General features: G+C 35.2%; 2 protein-coding genes across 3 annotated transcripts; one reads left to right on the top strand and one right to left on the bottom strand.

The window, feature by feature from the left end:
• Positions 1–2,578: 2,578 nt before the first annotated feature.
• Positions 2,579–16,294, bottom strand: p2rx8 (purinergic receptor P2X, ligand-gated ion channel, 8). 2 transcript variants are annotated; one of them, XM_058745387.1, is made up of 13 exons: positions 16,180–16,294; positions 14,288–14,468; positions 13,980–14,124; positions 13,791–13,862; positions 5,422–5,497; positions 5,209–5,296; positions 4,989–5,072; positions 4,694–4,835; positions 4,469–4,590; positions 3,553–3,646; positions 3,403–3,468; positions 3,239–3,324; positions 2,579–3,152 (listed from the first exon to the last, which is right to left on the bottom strand). In XM_058745387.1, exons 2-13 carry the CDS (start codon positions 14,413–14,415, stop codon positions 3,089–3,091), a joined length of 1,167 nt encoding a protein of 388 aa, XP_058601370.1. In that variant the 5' UTR covers positions 14,416–14,468; positions 16,180–16,294; the 3' UTR covers positions 2,579–3,088. The 2 variants fall into 2 exon arrangements, with proteins under 2 accessions (XP_058601370.1, XP_058601371.1); XM_058745388.1 differs by having other exon boundaries at positions 14,288–14,480; positions 16,180–16,288.
• On the top strand, positions 15,950–22,017 carry txndc17 (thioredoxin domain containing 17). Its single transcript, XM_058745390.1, has 4 exons — positions 15,950–16,234; positions 16,318–16,399; positions 21,089–21,164; positions 21,255–22,017. Exons 1-4 carry the CDS (start codon positions 16,090–16,092, stop codon positions 21,321–21,323), a joined length of 372 nt encoding a protein of 123 aa, XP_058601373.1. The 5' UTR covers positions 15,950–16,089; the 3' UTR covers positions 21,324–22,017.
• Positions 22,018–22,043: the final 26 nt, after the last annotated feature.

The following is a 22,043-nucleotide window of genomic DNA, read 5'->3' as shown; positions in this document are numbered from 1 at the left end:
TTGACAGAGGGGGGAGGGGGGCATCATGCAGTGTCAATACTGTTACCATTTTTAAAATGTAAATTTAAACAAGTATTTCCTACATTTAATGTAATCAATATCTACAATTAAAATCCTTTCAAAGTGTGCAATATGTGCTTTTGTAAACTTGACTATTAGCTAGCAATTAGCAAATTTGTTTGAAATTGCCAAACCTGTCAATCTGTTAATTTTTAGAGTAACAGGTTTTGACGTGGGTAACAGGAATGACATTGATTAGGTTTGACCCTGTTTATAAAGATTGTCTGTGTAAAATTCAAACATTTTAAAGGTCATCCTCGGTATATTATTGAGCTAATGCCTATATCATTCAGTGGCATATGAGTTCTATTTAAACTATAGTATCTAGTAACACTTGTGTTTGCATTTCTTAAAATGTGTTTTCCTTAACTTTTACTACATCAGTAATGTAAATTATTATAGTATCAAATATTACGTTTGAGAATGGAGAGTAATTTAAATCATGCAAGATTTTCTTATTTTTTTTATATACAGTATATACATAAATGCTTGCCATTCAACAGTCGGTGAATTAGTATTTTCACTTAAATGACTCTTTCTGCAGTCAATATCATCGACATGCTAAGCAAGTGGAAAAAAGTGACTGCATCTCTGAATAAACAAATAATTTAGTTCTACACTGTAAAAAAAATTCTGTAAAATGTACGGTAAAAAAATAGCAGCTGTGGTTGCCAGAATTCTACTGTAAAAAAAATACGGTAGCAACATTTTAGATTTTACGGTTTTAACTTAAATTTACATTATTAAATACCGTAATTTCATTAACTGATATAATGTTAATATACCAACCTACTGAAGTACTGAAATCTGTTTTGTACCTTTGTATTACACTGATAACCACCAAATGCAGGTGATGATGAGAAAGTCACATGACGAACCAAAGCCCATCACAAGCAGCTTTTAAACAATAACATATAGAAGGTGCACAGTGCCATTCACACAAACACTAAACACCATCACGGTGAGACTCATTAAACTGAAATATGCAATAAACATTAATTTAACAACATTAGATGTAACATACAATCCTAATAAACATAACTGATAAGAAAAAAAAAAAAAACTAAGAAAAAACAGTTATTTCAAAGAAAAAATATCCCATTTGAAATGGAACGCAGAGAATTCTGGGAACGTCAATTTATGATTTTTCCCTGTAAATTTTACATTCTTTTTCACTTCCAAAAAACGGTATTTCACCGTAAAATTGTCTGAAATATCTATTACAGTTGTTCACCGTATATATTAGGGGAACGTACCGTTAACCATTTAACAGGTTTTTACTGTAGCATTTTCACAGTTTTGTACCGTTAAAATCACGGTCATTTGAGGCAAATGCCTGTATTCAATAAATCTTTATAGTCGGGATAATGTCCCCTGCTAAAAACAACACAGAATTTGAAATGGTTTTCCTGGTTACAATGGGAATTGTACTGGTTTTAATAGAAACTGTAATGGTGCCTGTTGGTTCTGGTTATGGTCGCCTTCTATTGGTGGCTTATTAAATTCACTAATCCTAATGGAATACGTCCCAAAACACACTACAGGAAACCATTTTTAATGGTGTTGATGGTTAATGTTTATAAAGGTATTTGTAGTGGAAACCATTACAATTTCTGTGATGGTTTCTATTGTTTTTTTGTTTTTTGTTTTTTTTCAGCATGATCATGCCATAAATCTGACAGAATAACGAGGATAAAATGTTTGTCCCATATCTCAAGAATCTGACATTAATTTCCAGTGGTGTTTGTTAGACCTGTGTAAGTGCAGCTAGCCTACATCAGTGTGTTATTTAGTGTTCTTGGGGGCTCAATAATAATCTTGTCAAAGGGGTTTAGAAGTGTCTACTGAAAAAAACAACAAAAAAACACTTTATTTTTACATGGATTACCACCCACAGGATCTTGACAGATTTGGCACTTGCGTCGGAGCTCAGTTAAATGCCCTGAGGTTATGTGACACAGCTCTAATTGGCTTTGTACAAAACTGTGCCATGATGCCATCTTCAGAGAACACAGGAGTTAACTGAGGATACTCAAAAATCTTTTGCCAAACCCTCCAGCATTTGGGGCCACTAAGGCTTTCAGTCCCGACAGGTTCTGATGATGAAATATAATAAAATATACACTAGGCTATATTGTTGTATATTTTATAGAATGGAATGTGACAAATTGAGAGTGGATGGACTGGGGGAACAAATGCTTCATGTTTTATCAGGATCTCAAATTTTGTCTCTTTGCAAATGTATTCTGTTTTATCATGCACTTTAGCGCAGATCTTTAAACGCTCGGGGAAAATATTTTAAATTGATAATTTTAAGATAATTGTAATCACACAATCTAAACTGTTTTGAGTTTTGTGTGTTACTATGACCTCTTCTGGTAAATTTGTGTCGCTACAACTAACTCATAATTTCTATGTTTTTACTCAGGACATTAAATTATTCAATTATTTTTAGTTAAAAAAAGAGAGAAATAAGAGGAGAGAGAAAAAAAAAAGAGTCAAACATGATTAATCCATTGAATCAGTTTAATGTTTAACTAATGCAATACAATACATGTATTGAGTCATTTCATTTCAGTATTATATGATTTCTATCTGAAGTCCATGCATCCAGACTACGCATTAGCCTACTCTAAAATAAGTGGTTAAGAACCAGCAATTCCCTCATTTGCAAAAAATTGCAGAATCATATCTCATGGAGCAAACTTATAATTGCGATATTTCCACAGAGGTGATGAAAATCAAGACATTTACAAATTCCAGCTGATTGATAAATATGCTTTACATTTCCACAGGTCCTTTAGACACAGCATCAGAAAGCACAACACAAACATAAATCTGAATATGAGATTGTATTTATATACAATATATTATGCAAATAACATTTACTAAACTTCAGCTTATAATGCCTCAGAGTGAATAAGTACAGTGAAATTTTATTCAACTTTTATATATATATATATATATGTGTGTGTGTGTGTGTGTGTGTGTGTGTAAGCCACTTTCCTCATTACTGTTATTGTAGTTTTCATAAACTGAATTTTCTCTGCAGACCCTCTGGCATTATTTTTAATGGAATTTCTTTGTCATTCCTAAAGGAGATATAAAATACATTTTTTAGTATAAATCAAAGTAGACATTTTCAAGCATTTCTAGCAAACATGTTTCTGTTACATACATTGTCATTCTCTCAAGCATCGACTCCGTGTGAACACTCCTCTTCTTCATCACGAACAGTAGCACAATGTCACAGATGTAAGAACCCTTGGGGATAAACAAACTTGGTATATAGATTGAAATGGACGATGTATGATGTATGTATCTGAATATTTACATACTTACAGCAGCCATTAAAGTCAAAGCAGAGGCTATGTTTACAATCGTAGGAATAATACAAAATTTTCTTGCCTGGAAAAGACACGTATATACATGTATTAAAAGCATGCATTACATCACTTGTGCTTTGATGTCTTTAGCATTTGAGTCACATACTGTTCCAAACACCATGATGTCAAAATGAATTCCAAACACGTTGTAAAATGTTCTTCGCCTCTGTCCTGCAGCATCAGTGGAATAGCGAGCAAATCTGAGAAGGCAATTATTGGAGATATTGAGCATAACAACATTCCGTGTCAAATGAACCAAATTTGAGAAACCTCCCTTGCTCAAATTTTTTTTCTGAAGAAAGACAAACATAAATAGTGATGAAATCTAAATATTCAAAGCCATTCATGAATATTTACGGAGTAATCCACTATTTTGTAAAAATTTGGTGCCAAATTACAGGGAGAAAAGGATTATTTTGGCATGCACATAGGTACATTCTATGCAACCGTTTTGATAGAGGGAAACAAGATGCATTTCTAGTTTCAACATTATTTGTTCTCTTTAAAAGAAAAAAGGTATCAGCTGAATGCAAAGTGACCCACATGTATTTTTTTGGTCACTGAAAAAGTACAATTTAACAATTTACACATGGAGCCACATTGCGATCCCCATATCTCTGGAATTGAACCATATTGGACCTTAATACTTTGAGAAATGTGTATCCCCCCCCCCATCACACACATATTTTTTAACTATCACCATTGGCATACAATGCAACATGGATTGAAATCAACTAATTTTACTTATAGACCTACCAATAAATAAATAAAATACCGGAACCTACCCACTGTAACTTGGCTCAGAATCAGAAAAGTGGCTTATGCAATCAATATTCATCCATGGCATTTCATATTTTGGCTTTCTTCTTCATTTATGTATTTCTTTCACCAGAAAAAAAAGACCAAAATCAAACGGGACCTCTGGAAATGACACAAAATGACTCAACTTCAAAAAAAAAAAAAAAAAAAAAAAAAGAGGACCCGGATTGATTTTGGCTAGTAAAAGAGCAGTGTGAATGTACCTGAAGTTAAATCCCACTGTTTCTGACGTGTTGTACAGATATACAAAGCTGTAGTGAGGACGACAATCTGAGTCTTTATCAAGGTCACAGCGCCACTCAATCAGAACCCCAATTGAACCACCCTGGCATTATATAATATCAAAATAATAGATTCAGTGTAATAAGCACAAAATGTCTATTAGATTAAATTTTGCCTTATATTAAAACTACATTCACTATTCTCACCCTTAGAGCCATTTCTTCAAACTTATGTCCAGTTTGGTTCACAATATCTCCCAGCCGAAATATAGGACAGTACGGGTGAACAGTTTCATCATACAAGCAGTTTTTTAAAAGCAATTTTCTGTTTACCTTTGGAACATTTGATCTGAGAAGGAAAACAACATTTGAGATAATTGAGCACAGTAAATAACACAGTAAATAGTTTTATATAGTAAAGTTTTGTGTGATTTTTAGTTAACATAGAAGCAGACAGGGTTTACACTCATTACCAATGGATGCATCAGAGTGAGTTTCTTACGTTGAGAAGTTGAACTGGGAAAATCTGATGAAGTTTCTTATGTACAAAGTGAAGTTTTCAGCTTCTCTCACAACGTTGGCTGGGCTAAAAAAAAAAAAGTCTCAGGGTGACCTTACTTTTTATTTTAAACTTGATATTGACAATTACTTTATTAATTGCATACACTGTATGGGATGAACATTGTAACTTTACTTTAAAGAATGAGAGAAAATATTCTTACTCTGGATCTCTGCGTTGTTCTGTGGGACACCAGCCATATATTTCACAAGTGCCATTGTGTGTTTCCAAACAAATGCCCGTTTTAATTCCTAAAGAGAATGAAACCATTTAGTAGGTTTTTACATATTTATAAACAACAAATTTGCGGATGGAAAATACTTATTATGCAGCATGCGAAAAAAAAAAAAATGTATTAAGCCATTTTAAATCATACCGTTTCCAGCCCTAACAGCCTCTCCCACTGTGCATTCTTCATCCTTAGAGCATTTGTTATTCGGTACTTCTGGGTTCTAAAAAAATGTAAAAAGGTAATTCTGACTTTTTGTCTCACAATTTGAACTTATTTTTCCTCACAATTCTGAGAAAAAGAATGGCAAATTTCAGAATTGCGAGATATAAACGCAAATTGCGATAAACACAAACTTGAATGCAGAATTGTGAGAAAGTCGAATGAAAAGGTATAAAAGATAAAATGCCGCAATCTTATTTTTTATTTTTCAGTCCGAATTGTGAGATATAAACAGAGCTGTGTACTTACAAACTGTAGTCTATTACTGATTACAGACTACATTATGAAAATTGTAGTTAGTAACAATCTAGGTTACTCATTTTAGCTAATGTATACTTTTTAGATTACTTTTAGATTACTTTTTTTATCTAACTTGTTTTAAAACTACAATTAAACATACCATACTGATATAAAAAAAGCAAAGAGAAAGAAAATATATTCCATTTTTTTATTTTATGAACCAGGATTTCCCAAACTGGACTTAATTCATAAACTGCAGTGGGCTTGTGAGTTGTTAAAAAGCTAATTAATTAAATCATAAAAATGTAAAATAAATTATTTAAAGATTCGAACACTAAAAATAGAAATATTTAATTTGTTTACTTGCATTCAATGCGACCATTTAGCATCATTGTACTGTAAACATACAACTGTTTAGTTAAATTATTGAAATATTACAATAAAAATACAGTAAACAGCTGGTAGGGACTACAACGAGCTACTTCCTGGGTTAGTGACATCACAAACCCTGAAATTGATATAAACCCTGCCCCCAGAAACACTCAATAGAGGGGGTAGGGCCATGTTGGGTTGCTATAGAGAAGAGGAAGCGTTGTTGTATTTTTATTAATTTTTAAAAACTTTGTATTAAGTAATTAGCCATGTACAAACAACATGACAATATCAGTACATTTTGGAAGAGTGTTGTTAGCACCGCTAGCCATTTAGCAAAATGCTAATTCGTCCATCAAATACCTACAAACACATACAAAGTTCTTTTTTATCCCACCAGTGAATTCCGAATGTTGGTGTTTGTTGGCGTTTATGTGATCAGTGTAAACTATTCCTGGATTATAGCATTTATGCTCATTTAGCTACATGCACGCTAAGTATGGTTGTGTGTTTGATTTGGCCACTGTAGTAAAGCCATGGTTAGTCTTTGTAATGGGCTCGTAGTTCTGATGACAGATATTTGGCTACATTCGTTCTACAAAGACAAAACTAATGGCGCACTAGCAATCACTGTAGATCCACAGTCTGTAATCAAATAATCCCTTCGAGGACAGTAGTAAACTTTACTACCAAAGCTTTAGTTAGGATAAAACCGTATATCAAAAGATAACATAAACCATAGTAGCATTTACAAATAACAGCATATCTAAAAAATATAAGACAACTACAAAAAACATACCATTCTGAAACAGCTTATAACCGTGCGTTCACACCGCTGCCGGTGTTGTGCCCAATTCTGACCCCCTGCCAGATTATTACCCCCTAGTATTGATAGGTTTAGGGTTAAGTGTGGGGGAGGGGTTAGGATTAGGGGTGGGGTTAGGATTAGGCAATCAGATAGCGATTTCAAGGAGAGGGGTAATAATTTGGCAGGAGGTTGAAAATGGGCACAACACCGGCGAGAGTGTCAAAGTGGCTGGAAGTAATTCATTTTCAATGTGAGCCAGCGGCAAGCTTCGGTGAGAACGGCGCGGCGCATCTTGAACAGTGAAGGTGTCGAGGACAATTGAAGTCAGGTCAGCTTAATGGCAATGAGCTATGACGCGGTTTGGTGGCAACCAATCGGAATGTAGAAGTTCTCCACATGAGAGGATTCCAGAGAACACAGTCCTGTAAACTAAGGCCCCGTTTACACTAATGCGTTTTCGTTTTAAAACGCATAACTTTTGCTACGGTTACGTGTTTACACTACTCCCGAGGCGGCTGCCGGTTACTTTCGTTTTGTTGTTTATTTTATTTAGTTGCTTCTTTCCTGAGTCTTGAACTTGGTTACATACGTTTTCCTTAAATCATCCTGGCGACCCATTTGTCGCGACCCAGGGTTTGAAAACCACTGCCCTACACCCTTCAACCCTTCGAAGCTCTCACTCCGGAGGGTAAACCCTTTGAAGGAATTAGGCCATAGGGATGAGTCCTTCCAAATTGAACGCAGGACGGGAGTGCTTGCAACTGTAAGAGGCGTGAGGTCTCCAGACAACGAGCACTATAGCCGGTGTTACGAGATTTTCTGTTTCCGAGATTTTCTGTTTCAGTGGGCGGAGCATACATGAATATTAATGAGTTTCCCGGACATGCGCGTGGAACTGACAATTTCACTTTACGCTCCTTGTATCTCAGCAGGTTTAATGGAATATTTTAAAATATTTTCAGCGTTGTGCAAACGTATGCCTAAACAAAATTTGTTCATCATTTTGTAACAGTTTATAATGTTTTTATTAATTTGCACGTTTTGTGCAGTCGTCCCTGACTGAATGATAGGCATTCTTTGTGTAGGCTAATGTTATGATAAAGCACAGCAAACCTCAGCTAGTTGTATTGATTTAAGTTTGTTGTGCTGTAGCTTAGCTTGCAATGCTTTAAAACTGTCTTCTATTGTTATCTTTTGAGTGCAACAGCTGAAATAAACTTGTATCTGTGGACTAATCATTTTTAATCTACCTTGGTGTGATTCTTCAAACTGTTTGACTTATATTTACAGAATGAACAGGAATCCAAGACCACACACATGGATGAAAGTGTTCCTTTAATACATAAGCTAAATTTTGGATTAAACTAAATTGTATGGACAAAAGTGTAAGTAGCCCTATATTTGGTACACTGCAAATGAGAAAACAAATAGGCTTACTTCACAGCATTTTATGGAATAAAATATGCAACTAATTTGATGTTAACAAAATTATTTTATTAACAACAACTATATATATATATGCAGTGGGGCAAAAAAGTATTTAGTCAGCCACCAATTGTGCAAGTTCTCCCACTTAAAAAGATGAGAGAGGCCTGTAATTTTCATCATAGGTATACCTCAACTATGAGAGACAAAATGAGAAAAAAAAATCCAGAAAATCACATTGTAGGATTTTTAAAGAATTAATTGGTAAATTCCTCTGTAAAATAAGTATTTGGTCACCTACAAACAAGCAAGATTTCTGGCTCTCACAGACCTGTAACTTCTTCTTTAAGAGGCTCCTCTGTCCTCCACTCGTTACCTGTATTAATGGAATCTGTTTGAACTCGTTATCAGTATAAAAGACACCTGTCCACAATCTTTGTCTCCCAAATCTTTGGAGGGAGTTGAAAGTCCGTGTTGCCCAGCGACAGCCCCAAAACATTACTGCTCTAGAGGAGATCTGCATGGAGGAATGGGCCAAAATACCAGCAACAGTGTGTGAAAACCTTGTGAAGACTTACAGAAAACGTTTGACCTCTGTCATTGCCAACAAAGGGTATATAACAAAGTATTGAGATGAAATTTTGTTATTGACCAAATACTTATTTTCCACCATAATTTGCAAATAAATTCTTTAAAAATCCTACAATGTGATTTTCTGGATTTTTTTCTTTCTCATTTTGTCTCTCATAGTTGAGGTATACCTATGATGAAAATTACAGGCCTCTCTCATCTTTTTAAGTGGGAGAACTTGCACAATTGGTGGCTGACTAAATACTTTTTTGCCCCACTGTGTATATATACAGTGGGTACGGAAAGTATTCAGACCCCCTTACATTTTTCACTCTTTGTTATATTGCAGCCATTTGCTAAAATCATTTAAGTTCATTTTTTCCCCTCATTAATGTACACACAGCACCCCATATTGACAGAAAAACACAGAACTGTTGACATTTTTGCAGATTTATTAAAAAGAAAAATGAAATATCACATGGTCCTAAGTATTCAGACCCTTTGCTGTGACGCTCATATATTTAACTCGGGTGCTGTCCATTTCTTCTGATCATCCTTGAGATGGTTCTACACCTTCATTTGAGTCCAGCTGTGTTTGATTATACTGATTGGACTTGATTAGGAAAGCCACACACCTGTCTATATAAGACCTTACAGCTCACAGTGCATGTCAGAGAAAATGAGAATCATGAGGTCAAAGGAACTGCCTGAAGAGCTCAGAGACAGAATTGTGGCAAGGCACAGATCTGGCCATGGTTACAAAAAATTTTCTGCTGCACTTAAGGTTCCTAAGAGCACAGTGGCCTCCATAATCCTTAAATGGAAGATGTTTGGGATGACCAGAACCCTTCCTAGAGCTTGCCGTCCGGCCAAACTGAGCTATCGGGGGAGAAGAGCCTTGGTAAGAGAGGTAAAGAAGAACCCAAAGATCACTGTGGCTGAGCTCCAGAGATGCAGTCGGGAGATGGGAGAAAGTTGTAGAAAGTCAACCATCACTGCAGCCCTCCACCAGTCGGGGCTTTATGGCAGAGTGGCCCGACGGAAGCCTCTCCTCAGTGCAAGACACATGAAAGCCCGCATGGAGTTGGCTAAAAAACACCTGAATCAGATTCTCTGGTCTGATGAGACCAAGATAGAACTTTTTGGCCTTAATTCTAAGCGGTATGTGTGGAGAAAACCAGGCACTGCTCATCACCTGTCCAATACAGTCCCAACAGTGAAGCATGGTGGTGGCAGCATCATGCTGTGGGGTGTTTTTCAGCTGCAGGGACAGGACGACTGGTTGCAATCGAGGGAAAGATGAATGCGGCCAAGTACAGGGATATCCTGGACGAAAACCTTCTCCAGAGTGCTCAGGACCTCAGACTGGGCCAAGGTTTACCTTCCAACAAGACAATGACCCTAAGCACACAGCTAAAATAACGAAGGAGTGGCTTCACAACAACTCTGTGACTGTTCTTGAAAGGCTCAGCCAGAGCCCTGACTTAAACCCAATTGAGCATCTCTGGAGAGACCTAAAAATGGCTGTCCACCAACGTTTACCATCCAACCTGACAGAACTGGAGAGGATCTGCAAGGAGGAATGGCAGAGGATCCCCAAATCCAGGTGTGAAAAACTTGTTGCATCTTTCCCAAAAAGACTCATGGCTGTATTAGATCAAAAGGGTGCTTCTACTAAATACTGAGCAAAGGGTCTGAATACTTAGGACCATGTGATATTTCAGTTTTTCTTTTTTAATAAATTTAATGCATTTAATTAATTTAATGCATCCCTGTCAAACAAAAGCATACATTTCTTAATAAATAAATAAATAAAATAATACTAAAAAAACAACAACATAGTAATCCCAAAACCTTTGAATGTTAATGTCATTAGTCAAATGCCAGAATCAAGTTTAGAAATATGTTGTTGTTGTTTTACCTCTCTTACATATGATCTTAGAATAACTTTATTACATGTCTTTATTATACAGCAGATCCAACAAGGATATTTACATCACACTCTCTTTTCTCCTATGTAGTCTTGTTTTGGTGCATACATCGTTTTAGTTTGTAACAAGAATTCAATAGTGATTCATACTCAAAACTGAGGAAAACGTATATTAATCACATCCTCCATGACTAAATTTTCCTGGATTTTGAGTGTGAATCATTTTTGAATTCATATTTTTAAAAACAAAATGTCACTGTCTCACATAATATCAAACTTCCACACCAACACATTATAGCAACATCTAGATATCAAAAGATAGTCAAGGCCACAATTCAATCTTTATTCCACTTTATTTTTTATAGAAAAGTGCCTCTATTTAAAGCCTAATTAATAATATATGTTTATGAAACTTTATGGCTTATAATGTTGTGCATTAAAATAGATCATGCATTTGTATAAATGATCATCATTGTGTATCATCCAAGTACAGTGCAGCACATGGTCGAAGAACAGATGACAGAGAATAACATCAGTGTAGGTTGCAAAATTCTTCTTAGGCCACTGATATGGTGGTGAATGTTATTTCATTCATTGCCAGAGGATGACCGTTTTAAAACATAAAAGGTAACAGAAGAGTATAACAATAAATAATTGAAACGGTTGTTGGTTCACATGTCTATATCTGCACTACTATTGGAAATCAGTGTAGACATAATCATCCAGGTGTTCTGGGATTCTTGGTTTCACTGTGCAAGGGAAACCTTACACCTTTACTTGTGATCATCTTAATTTATGTTTGTACAAATGTTTAAATATTATATATGGGAAACATGAAAAAAACAATGACAATATCAGCAGCTTTTTTTTTTCCAGCAGTTAGTTCAGTTAGTTTATAACCAAACAACACAGAATGTTGAACAGAGTAAGTTAAGACATGGATCATCACACCCTATACAAAAATATGTCCACAGATACATTCATATAGGTTTATTTCATTTGTAGCAGGCATAATGTATTAAACAAATTATAACAATTAATAAGACACAGTTTTAAAGCTTTGCGAGCAACAAATGAACAGCACAACGAACTGAAATCAATGTATACAACTGGTTTGCGGTGATTTATCCTAACATTACACAAAGAATGCCTGCAATCATTCAGTCAGGGATGACTGCACAAAACGTGCAAGGTTTGTGTGAACAAAACACTGCAAACTAATCAAAACTATTACGAAATGATGAACAAATGTAGTATAGGCATAGGTTCATGCAACGCTGTAAATATATTTACCTTTTTAAAAAATATTCCATTAAACCTGCTGAGATACAAGGAGCGTAAACTGAAATTGTCAGTTCCACGCACATATCTGGGAAACTCATTAATATTCATGTATGCTCCGCCCACTGAAACCGAAAATCTCGGAAACCGAAAATCTCATCCCTGATAGCACACGTTCATCTAGGAGACGTCTATTTGACGTCTCACGTGCACGAGCACCGATTTGCCTCAAATTTTGGGCATTTGTCGGCGATTTTGCAAAACCTGTCAGTGAGTGAAAATCAGGGTATGAACATGGAAAAGCACATGAACAAGAACATTGAAAGCTATGAGTAAAATGTCAGGTGTTGTCATCTTGGAATTACGGTAATTATGACATGGCGTGAACGCAGCATCATGAGCCCATTGCGAATTTCTGAGGGAGGATCCAGGAAGGCAACAGACACGTTTTTATGAGAACGGAAAAGGTGTGTATAATAAAGGTAAAATGTGTAAAAAATAATGTGATTTTTGTAAAACGAAGCATGAACATGTTACAGTGCACCCCATAAAACACAATCAAGCCTTCGAAAAAGCCAGTAGACCACCCCTTTAAAGGGTTAGTTCACCCAAAAATGAAAATTAGCCCATGCTTTCCTTACCCTTAAGACGTGACTTTCTTCTTTTAGACGAATCAGACGTTTTAAATATGGATATTTTTCTTACAAAAACGCATCGATTCGCTACAGCAGGTCTTTATTTACCTTGCACTTTATTTGACTTCTTGTGGACTGTTGAAAAAAAAAAAACACCCGCCCACTGCCATTGTAAAGATTGGAAGACCAAGGACAATTTTTAATATAACTCCGATTGGATTCATCCGAAAGAAGAAAGTCATATACACCTAGGATGCCTTGAGGGTGAGTAAATCATGGGCTAATTTTCATTTTTGGGTGAACTAACCCTTTAAGTAGCAGCAATATAAGACATTTTCATATTAGATTAAATTACATATCACTGTAAAAACTGCTACATAGCCTATGACAAAATAATTTTAATGTAATTTTTTTTGGCCAAATTGTGCAGCCCGCTATATATGTATCATTTTAAAATAACAAACGTTTATAAAATTATATACAATTAAAAATTATGTGTGTGTGTGTGTGCACGCGCATTGGTAGCCTCTCAATCAGCACCCAGTTAGGTCTGTAGTTCTGTCTCTAAATGCCCTGTGTCTTATGTATTTAAACACAAAAACTCTTTCTATATGAATGGCCCCGAGACTCACAACACATAAGAAATGGTGGTATAGAAATCGACACATAAACCAGCAAGCTTATAAAAACAATCAAATCTGCCTGATAATGGGGAAGTAAAAGCACTGTATTATTTCACTATCACTTCATACAAATAACCACAGTGCTCTCACACGCTCTTACATCGGTAATGGCCAGAATGGAACAAGACAGAGACCGGATACCAAGCTGATTGTAATCAGCAACTAATGCAACAATATCAAACAGTGATATGATTTTTCTTAAAGAATATGCCACTGAATAAAAACCAAATATGTTTTATTTTGAATATAAATGTTTTTAGAGAGCAGCAGATGAGTTAAATGATGTTGAAAGTGCAGATGTCGATTGTAAAAGTTTTAATAAATGGTAAAGAGAAAATTTTTTGTCTTACCTCTGAACAGTTGCCTAATGTTTGGTTTGGTGTCTCGATGAAATTGGTTGCTATAGAAAGAAAGTTCTCACCCTGGAAAAGAAATGAACCAAAAGACTTATTTTTGAAGCAAATTAATGATAAAGCAAATCATTATGAATATGACTGACATAAAACTTATCAGAACTAACTCAAACTTTTTAGACTCACCTGGTTGGGGAAAACATAGTCCTCTGGTCCCCACAAATCTGAATCTGTTGAGTTGACACGTGCAACTCCTTTAACTTTAGTAAGCACAGAACTCTCAATAGTATCATCTTTTACCTGGTATCCCTTGTTTTTCAAAAATACCCATCTGTTGAGGTAAAATATGTTTAAATATTTGCCATCAAACCAATAAAAGCTAAATAAAAAAATGTACCGGTTTCATAGCTGGCATCATCACGCAAGTTGATTTTACCTGAAGCTCAAGCAAAACTCTTGATTGTGGTTAGACTATAATTAATGATAGCTCTTACCCAATGAGATATCCCATGATAGTGAGCTGAAATATTCTGTACAGAAGTCCGATTTTCATATTCTGCATGCCCACATATTTGACTGTTGTATATTCAAAGAGAAACCGTAATCGATTCTGCCAAGCCATTCCTGCTCCTGTGCTGGAGACGTGTTCATGATGTGCTCATACGCTCTGCATCCCTAAGAGACACACTGTCATGTGCATCACGTCATCTTGCAATTTGCATGCCCTCCATAACCTACTCTTATACATTGATTTTATTGTTTAGAATGTAAATTCATAAACCCATGTCCATTAGAGCTATTACACTTGACTTGAAAAATTGCCCAGTTTTAGCAGATTTAACTAAATCATTTTTTACATATTTGCAGTTGTCAAATTTTTAATACATTTTTGGTTTAGTAAACATAGTTTTAAAAATACTGTAACTATGTACATCTTACTATGTTTTTAAATGTAACATTTAGATTTAAGTTTAAAAAGACAATAAAACACAATTTTATATATTCATACACACACACACACATACACATTGTATATTGTTTATATATGTGTGTGTATATCCTTCAGAAATCATTCGAATTTTCTGATTTGCTGCTCAAAAACCATTTCTTCTTCTTCTTATTATTATTATGTTCAAAACAGCTAAGTAGAATTCTTTTAGGTTTCTTTGATGAATAGAAAGTTCAGAAGAACAGCTTTTCTCAAATAGAAAACTTTTGTAACATTATAAATGTCTTTATCACCACTTTTGATCAATTTAAAGCATCCTTGCTAAATAAAAGTATTAATTTCTATTATTTCTTTCCACTGGTAGTGTATATTCATATATACACTACCAGTGTTTTTGAATATATTTTCAGATGTAATTTATTCCTAATTTTCAGCATCGGCCTTCAGTGTCACATGATCCTTCAGAAATCATTCTAATATGCTGATTTGCTATTGAAAACATTATTATTATTATTATTATTATTATCAATATTTAAAACAGTTGAGTATGGTTTTTTCAGGATTCTTTGGTGAATAGAAAGATCCAAAGATCAGCATTTATCTGAAATAAAAAGCTTTTGTAACATTATAGCCTACATTATACCATTCAAAAGCTTGGAGTCAGTATGTTTATTTATTTATTTGGGGAAATAAATTATAGAAATTAATACTTTTATTTAGCAAGGATGCTCTAAATTGTTTAAAAGTGATGATAAAGAAATGTACAATGTTACAAAAGATTTCTATTTCAGATAAATGCTGTTCTTCTGAACTTTCTATTCATCAAAGAAACCTGAAAAATTATACTCGGCTGTTTTCAATATAATAATAATAATAATAATAATAATAATAATAAATGTTTTTGAGCAGCAAATTGTTCTGTACTTTGGATCAAATAAATGCAGGCCTGGTGAGCAGAAGAGACTTCTTTAAAAAAAAAAAAACATTAAAAATCTTACTGTTCAAAAACTTTTGACCGCTAGTGTATGTTTGCAATATTATAAATTTAATATATAATAAAATGTGTAAATAATGTTATAAATAATATTTCAATTATGATATATGTGTTCAAAATGCTCAGTGGTGCAACTACTGCATTAAAAATAAAAAATAAAAATCCAGACTTTTATTTTAAAATAGTCCACTCTTATTTTGGCAGAAGTACAAGCGCATTTCTTCACACTTCACTCGCCTCTGTTATCCACAGTCAGCTGATTTCATACAAAGATCAGTCTGCTTTCTGCAGCTAGAGTTGGACTTTGTCACTGAACAACTGATTCCCAGTAAACACTAAATAGTAAATAAATCATGACTAAATACGAGGACGTTGCTGTTCACGGCTACGAGGAATTTTGTAAAGCTGTGTCTGAAAGAAAAGGAAAAGACATATTCGCGTACTTCTCTGGAAATAAAGATGGCCAGGGCAAGAGCTGGTGTCCGGACTGTGTGAAAGGTACATTAACATTATACAGTAGCTGTGCTGTTATTAAAATTCAAACTAAAAGAGTTTTTCTTCTTCCCTTTTCACTCATGCAGCAGAGCCAGTGGTCAGAGGAGAGCTGTCTCATCTGCCGGAGGGATCTGTCTTCATTTACTGCCAAGTGGGAGATAGACCTTAGTACGTTTACAAAACATTCTTCCAATTACATTGGTAAACAGAAATAATTAGTGTATGTTCCAGCATATAGTATACAAGATAGTGCTTCGATTTAGTTTTGGCCTAGATTAAAGTTATAGTTAACTCAAAATTAAAATTACCTGAAAATGTACTCACTAGTCACGTTTGCGAAATTTGCTGTCTACAGCCTGTTTCCATCCAACTGGCCTTTTACCGATAAAATGGTGTGCGTGATGACGTCATCCCTAAAAAACCGAATTGTCGCGTAAGTTTTGGTGTGTCGCAAAAAAATAAAAAATAAATAAATTGCCCTTTCCATACATAATTTCTCCTATTGCGTAAATTATAGGCTAGTAGCCTGTTCTTCATCCATTTGAAACAAAACAGCCTATTATTAAATTGTACAGGCCTACATAAAAAATATTTTTATTAACAAGTGTCATGAGTTTTTTTTTCATTTTTATTTTTGTACTTTCTTACAGACTATTAGATAGATAGGCTACTTAATCAAGCAAAAATCATAAACAGGTGCAGTTGTATTATTATTATTTTTCTGGTTAACATTTATAGGAAATAGAAATGTTAATTTCGGTTATTTTATTTCTCCTAACCGACGGTCGTTAAGCCATACCGTTAACCGACAGGATTATGTTAAATTCAGGCCCGGCTCCAGGTACGAGTTGAAGGGTGGGCCAAGTGATATTCCAGGTGGGCAGGGGTTATGATTTTGTGTGTGTGTGTGGGGGATATAGGCTACTATTTTATGCCCCCATTTTTTTTAAAGTGAAAGGATGAATGCCTTATAAACAGTGACATTTAAGACTTGCATTTAATTCACCCCAAAATGGGCCATTTGCACATTTTCACGTAAGTTCTGCTACTTCATGGAGTAAGGATAATTATGAAATTAATATTAGCCACAACAGAGGTGCAAATTTTACAATACATAATTCAAATTTTAAAAATTAAATAGACCGCAGCAATTAACATTTTGTCAGAACCTCTAGTAAATTACAAGCTATTTGTTTAGTTGTCTACTGAGAATCATAGGAGAATATGATCTCTATTTGAAAAACAAACAAAAGAGATACATTTTTCCAGAATTGTACATATTCCTATGTTTGACTGACTGTTTCTCCCATGGCAGTGACGGGCAAATGTAATCCCTCCTCCCCTCCCCCATACCATTTACAATTTTTATATATAGTGAAAAAAATCCATTATAAAACACTCGTGCTTTTAAGCCAAATACAAGCTTAAACGACTCTCCGCAAACTCCGCAATCTCTGATCTCGGGTTTTCTCTGTATTAGAGCTGTTTTAAACTTGCTGTTTGAACGCTGCTCGCTTACTGGATCCTTGGACTGAAAAGTTTACAGGAGTTTACCGGTTTAAAAAATATCTGATCGCGAAAACCTGGTCCTTTTGATTTTTCTTTTCATATTATAATGTACTGATTCAAATTAGAAATCAATAATTAATTATTATTTTGTCATCTTGTCTGGGGACAAAGCAGGCGCGGGCGCAATCATCAATCATATTTAAAGGGAAGCCGGCGTCCTGACCGCATCACTGTCTTTACTGGGTGTTTTAGGAATATTTGCATTTATTCACAGACGATTTGATTAGCAAATCATGTGGTGGACTGTCATTATTTTGGCTAATGCGAGACACCACTGAATGCGCATCAGAGGGTATTTAGAAGTAGGTATAGGCTACGCAAAGCCGACTGATAAGCCTTATACCTGAATATACCCTGCACTACACCACTGAGACTGACGAAACCATACATCAACAGATTCTTAGCTTATTGACAAATATCTGATCTTGTAAGATGTTCTCCCTTTACACAGAGCACTGTCCCACTAAACATTAGACGTCTGACGGACGTGCAGATTATGTCTATATTGCGTCCGTCGGTCCAAGACCAATTCTGCACGTCTACACGACGTGCAAACTAGGTCCGCTATTTGGACGTCTAACCAAGACCCCATTTGGACGTCAATATGCAGTTCTACATTTGAACGCCGGACTAGGTAACTTTTTTTGGATGTCGAAGACATGTGCATAAAATTTACATTATTAATGAATGTAATATTTATTTTATTTAAGACAAATATCAACATTGTTCTTATCAGCATGGTTAATAAATATCAATATAGGTTACCTGTGATGAAACATTATTTGTTATTTAAATATTTATTTATTGAGTACATGATGTCTAAAATGAGTTTAAGTTTGATGTAGAAAAGACGTCCACAAAGACCACATTTGGCCTACAATTAGCCCTTATACAGAGGTCCTGTGGACGTCAATACTGGACGTTCATTAGACGTTGGAAAAAAGACGTCATCTGGCGTCACAGTCTGCACCTTCAGGGGACCAAAATTGGACGTTCAAAAACGAAGTACAAAAGACGTTGTTTGGACGTGTCTTTGCTCAGTGGGGTACGCGTGATCGCCAAATCGAAAGTGAAAGGCGCGAGCGCTCATTCAAAAGCATTTCAATTTCCCGCATGTTGATAGCGGCTCCCTGATGCGCGAAAATACAGTATTAGCACGTATGTGGGTGTGGGCGGTAAGAAAACGAAAAAGAAAAAAATATATGAACCTCAATTGAATATCACAACAATTTTGTGATTGGCTGTTATGTGTGGGGCCAGGGTGGGCCAAGCTTCTGACTGGGTGGGCCAGGCCCCCCCTGGCCCCCCCGTGGAGCCGGGCCTGGTTAAATTACAATTAAATTAAATTTAAATTGATAGGTGGCTGTGACCCATTAAAAATACCTAAATTTGTTTTCCGGGGATTAATTTTATACATGCAAAAAGCAACATAAACAACATGAACGTGAGGATTCACATGCACGCACCTGCAGCGCTTCTGCAAACAGAGAAAAATATAAGCTATTTTATATAAAAGAAATAGGCCCATATGCAAAATATATATATTTTTAAATAATTAATGAATTAACAAAACGAAATAAAAAAAAACTGCAACAATTAGCAGCCTGTATGCAGAATTTCGGTTCATTTTTGCGATGCGCTCTTGAGAAAGCGGCATCCTGTTTGTTTCCTTTTTTTCACAAAAGCACATGTTTTGTTTTTATTGTGAATGTACACAAATAAAAGAAACATTTTGAACAGTTTTGAATAATGTCTTACTCCTATATGACCACAAATGAAGGAGTAGGCTATTGTAAGTTGTTTTATAAGGAAAAAAATAAAAATCAAGTGATCGCACCGGCGCCTCACGCGCACAGTTAAGTATACTCGACAACGCAGCCTGTTCATTGTCATAATAAAATACAGTCAGCCAAATTTATTGAAAAATCATGCTATTTTATTTCCCCTCACTCCACAACAAATCCTTTAAATTTAATGGTAGAAAGAACTCAGAACAAAACAAGAATAAAAATATAAGAAGCTAACAAGCCAATAAGAAATAATTTGTACTTTGTGTTCCAATATCCATGTAAAACAAAATGCGCTTGGCATAATATCGCGGGGGTATGTGTGGTGGTCAAGCTTGAAAGGCACGGACTACAGGCTATTTAAACTGAACAGTGCACTGGGGGAAAAAAAGTAATATAATGTAAACATACTAAAGGAACATCAAATTAAGATTGAGATGTTTGAGAGGTAACTCGTCTTTTTCTTACCATGTATAAAATAATTTCAGATCCAACTGAATAATATGAATATGATTTAATGCGCTTTTGAACTGGGAAACGGTGCTTTAAACGTGACGAACACGGACTCTGCCTATAGGCTAATTGTGTCATGTGACACCACATTTATTTGCGCTTAAGCCCCTTTTCTCGACAAAAAAGTGTTTCCAAACAAATTTTTGTGACATTTGAAGTATCGATATGGAATTTATGCTCTAAAGTTAAACAGAAAAAGATTGTGTCTGTCGACACATTTAATCGATTTAATCGATAATTGCCATTTCCATCGGCTATATCGTAAATATTTAAAGCGCTAAATAGTTTTTCGCAAAAAAAATCCTTGGATGGAAACCTGGTTACTGTCATGCCATCCAAGATGTAGATGATTTTGTTTCTTTATCTGAACATATTTGGAAAAATTTAGCATGATTTCAGTAGCCCTTGAATCAGGATCCTCTGCAGTGAATGGGTGCCGTCAGAATGAGAGTCCAAACAGCTGATAAAAACATCTACAAGTAATCGACACGACTCCAGTCTGTCAGTTAAACTCTTGTGAAGCGAAACCTGCATGTTTAATAAGAAACTAATTCATCATTAAGACGTTTTTAAGTTCACACCATTGTTTCTTACTAAAATATGATTCCTCTATCCATAATATTGCTTCCTCCTGTGAAAAAGTCATCCCCTTGAATCAGTAGAGAAATATGCAGAGATTAAGCAACGAAAACAGTCGTAAAGGACAACTTTTATGTGAGAGAACAAGTAGCATGGACTTTTTCACTGCGTGGAGGAAGTGTAATAGATTTGGTGGCGTGTATTACTGTGATGTTTTTATCAGCTATTTGGACTTTTATGCTGACGGCACCCATTCACTGCAGAGGATCCATTGATGAGTAAGTGATGCAATGCTAAATTTCTCTAAATTGCTCTGATGATCAAACAAACTCATCTGCATCAGTTTGAATTTTTGATTTGTTTGGTTTGGTTAAGTGTTGATATCTAATTTCACTGTTGTTCTTGCCAGCTGGAAGGACCCAAACAATGACTTTAAGAAGATTCTGAAGCTGTCTGGAGTACCCACACTACTGCGCTATGGCACGGTAAATATCAGTAAACGTTCCTTGATAAATTAATTTAAGACTTTAAATTTGTATGCGTCTTGCAAATGTACTATGTTTGTCTGTTTTAAGCCCCAGAAGCTGGTTGAAGAGGAGTGTTTTAAAGCAGACCTGGTTCGATTGTTGTTCACAGAGGATTAATGTCCTGTGATGTACTGCTTGATGACAACCACATTTTCTTTTAATGATTGACACGGTTTTTCTACTGTTACTTTTGTCATTTGTAATCTATGCTCCTGCTCTGCAGTGTTCAGCAAAACACATTGTGGCCTGGAATTATGCTGTGGTGACTGTACACGGCTGGAAAACATTTGTGCAAATAAAACTGTGTATACTGGAAGATTTCATTTCTAACATCATTAGACATTTCAAGCTTATTTTCAAATGATATTCAAAAAAGGGACTTTGACTACACTTTCAAGTCAACTATAATAAAGGGATAGTTCACCCAAAAATGAATATTCTGTCATCAGTTTCTCACCCTCAGTTTGTTCCAAACTTGTATGAATTTCTTTCAGTTGCTGGATGCAAAAGAAGATATTTTGAAGAATGTTTGTAACCAAACAGTTGACGGTAACCATTAACTTCCACGGTATGAAAAAAAAAAAAAACTTCTTTGGTGTTCAGCAGAAGAAAGAAACTCATACAGATTTGAAACAAGTGGAACACAATCTTCATTTTGAGTGAACTGTCCCCTTATGACTGATGAACTGAATGAATTAAAATACAGTAAACATAAGTGAAATTTGTTTTATAATCCTAACCTATGGAATATGATTTTGGCTGTTGTCATTTTGTGTATATTCAGAACAAAATTAAAATGTTTTGAAAAATCTATCTGCAAATGTTTTGCATATGTAA

Source organism: Onychostoma macrolepis, chromosome 15 (genome assembly GCF_012432095.1).
Source record: "Onychostoma macrolepis isolate SWU-2019 chromosome 15, ASM1243209v1, whole genome shotgun sequence".
NCBI lineage: Eukaryota > Metazoa > Chordata > Actinopteri > Cypriniformes > Cyprinidae > Onychostoma > Onychostoma macrolepis.
This window is presented reverse-complemented; position numbering and strand designations above follow the sequence as displayed.

Excerpts from the sequence above, each read along its gene's own strand:
- p2rx8 (XM_058745387.1), bottom strand. The coding sequence starts at position 14,415 with ATGGCTTGGCAGAATCGATTACGGTTTCTCTTTGAATATACAACAGTC. Across the intron at positions 14,125-14,287 it reads ATCATGGGATATCTCATTGG|ATGGGTATTTTTGAAAAACA; the intron begins GTAAGAGCTATC and ends TTACCTCAACAG. Across the intron at positions 13,863-13,979 it reads ACTATGTTTTCCCCAACCAG|GGTGAGAACTTTCTTTCTAT; the intron begins GTGAGTCTAAAA and ends TTTCTTTTCCAG.
- txndc17 (XM_058745390.1), top strand. The coding sequence starts at position 16,090 with ATGACTAAATACGAGGACGTTGCTGTTCACGGCTACGAGGAATTTTGT. Across the intron at positions 16,400-21,088 it reads CAAGTGGGAGATAGACCTTA|CTGGAAGGACCCAAACAATG; the intron begins GTACGTTTACAA and ends TGTTCTTGCCAG. Across the intron at positions 21,165-21,254 it reads CACTACTGCGCTATGGCACG|CCCCAGAAGCTGGTTGAAGA; the intron begins GTAAATATCAGT and ends GTCTGTTTTAAG.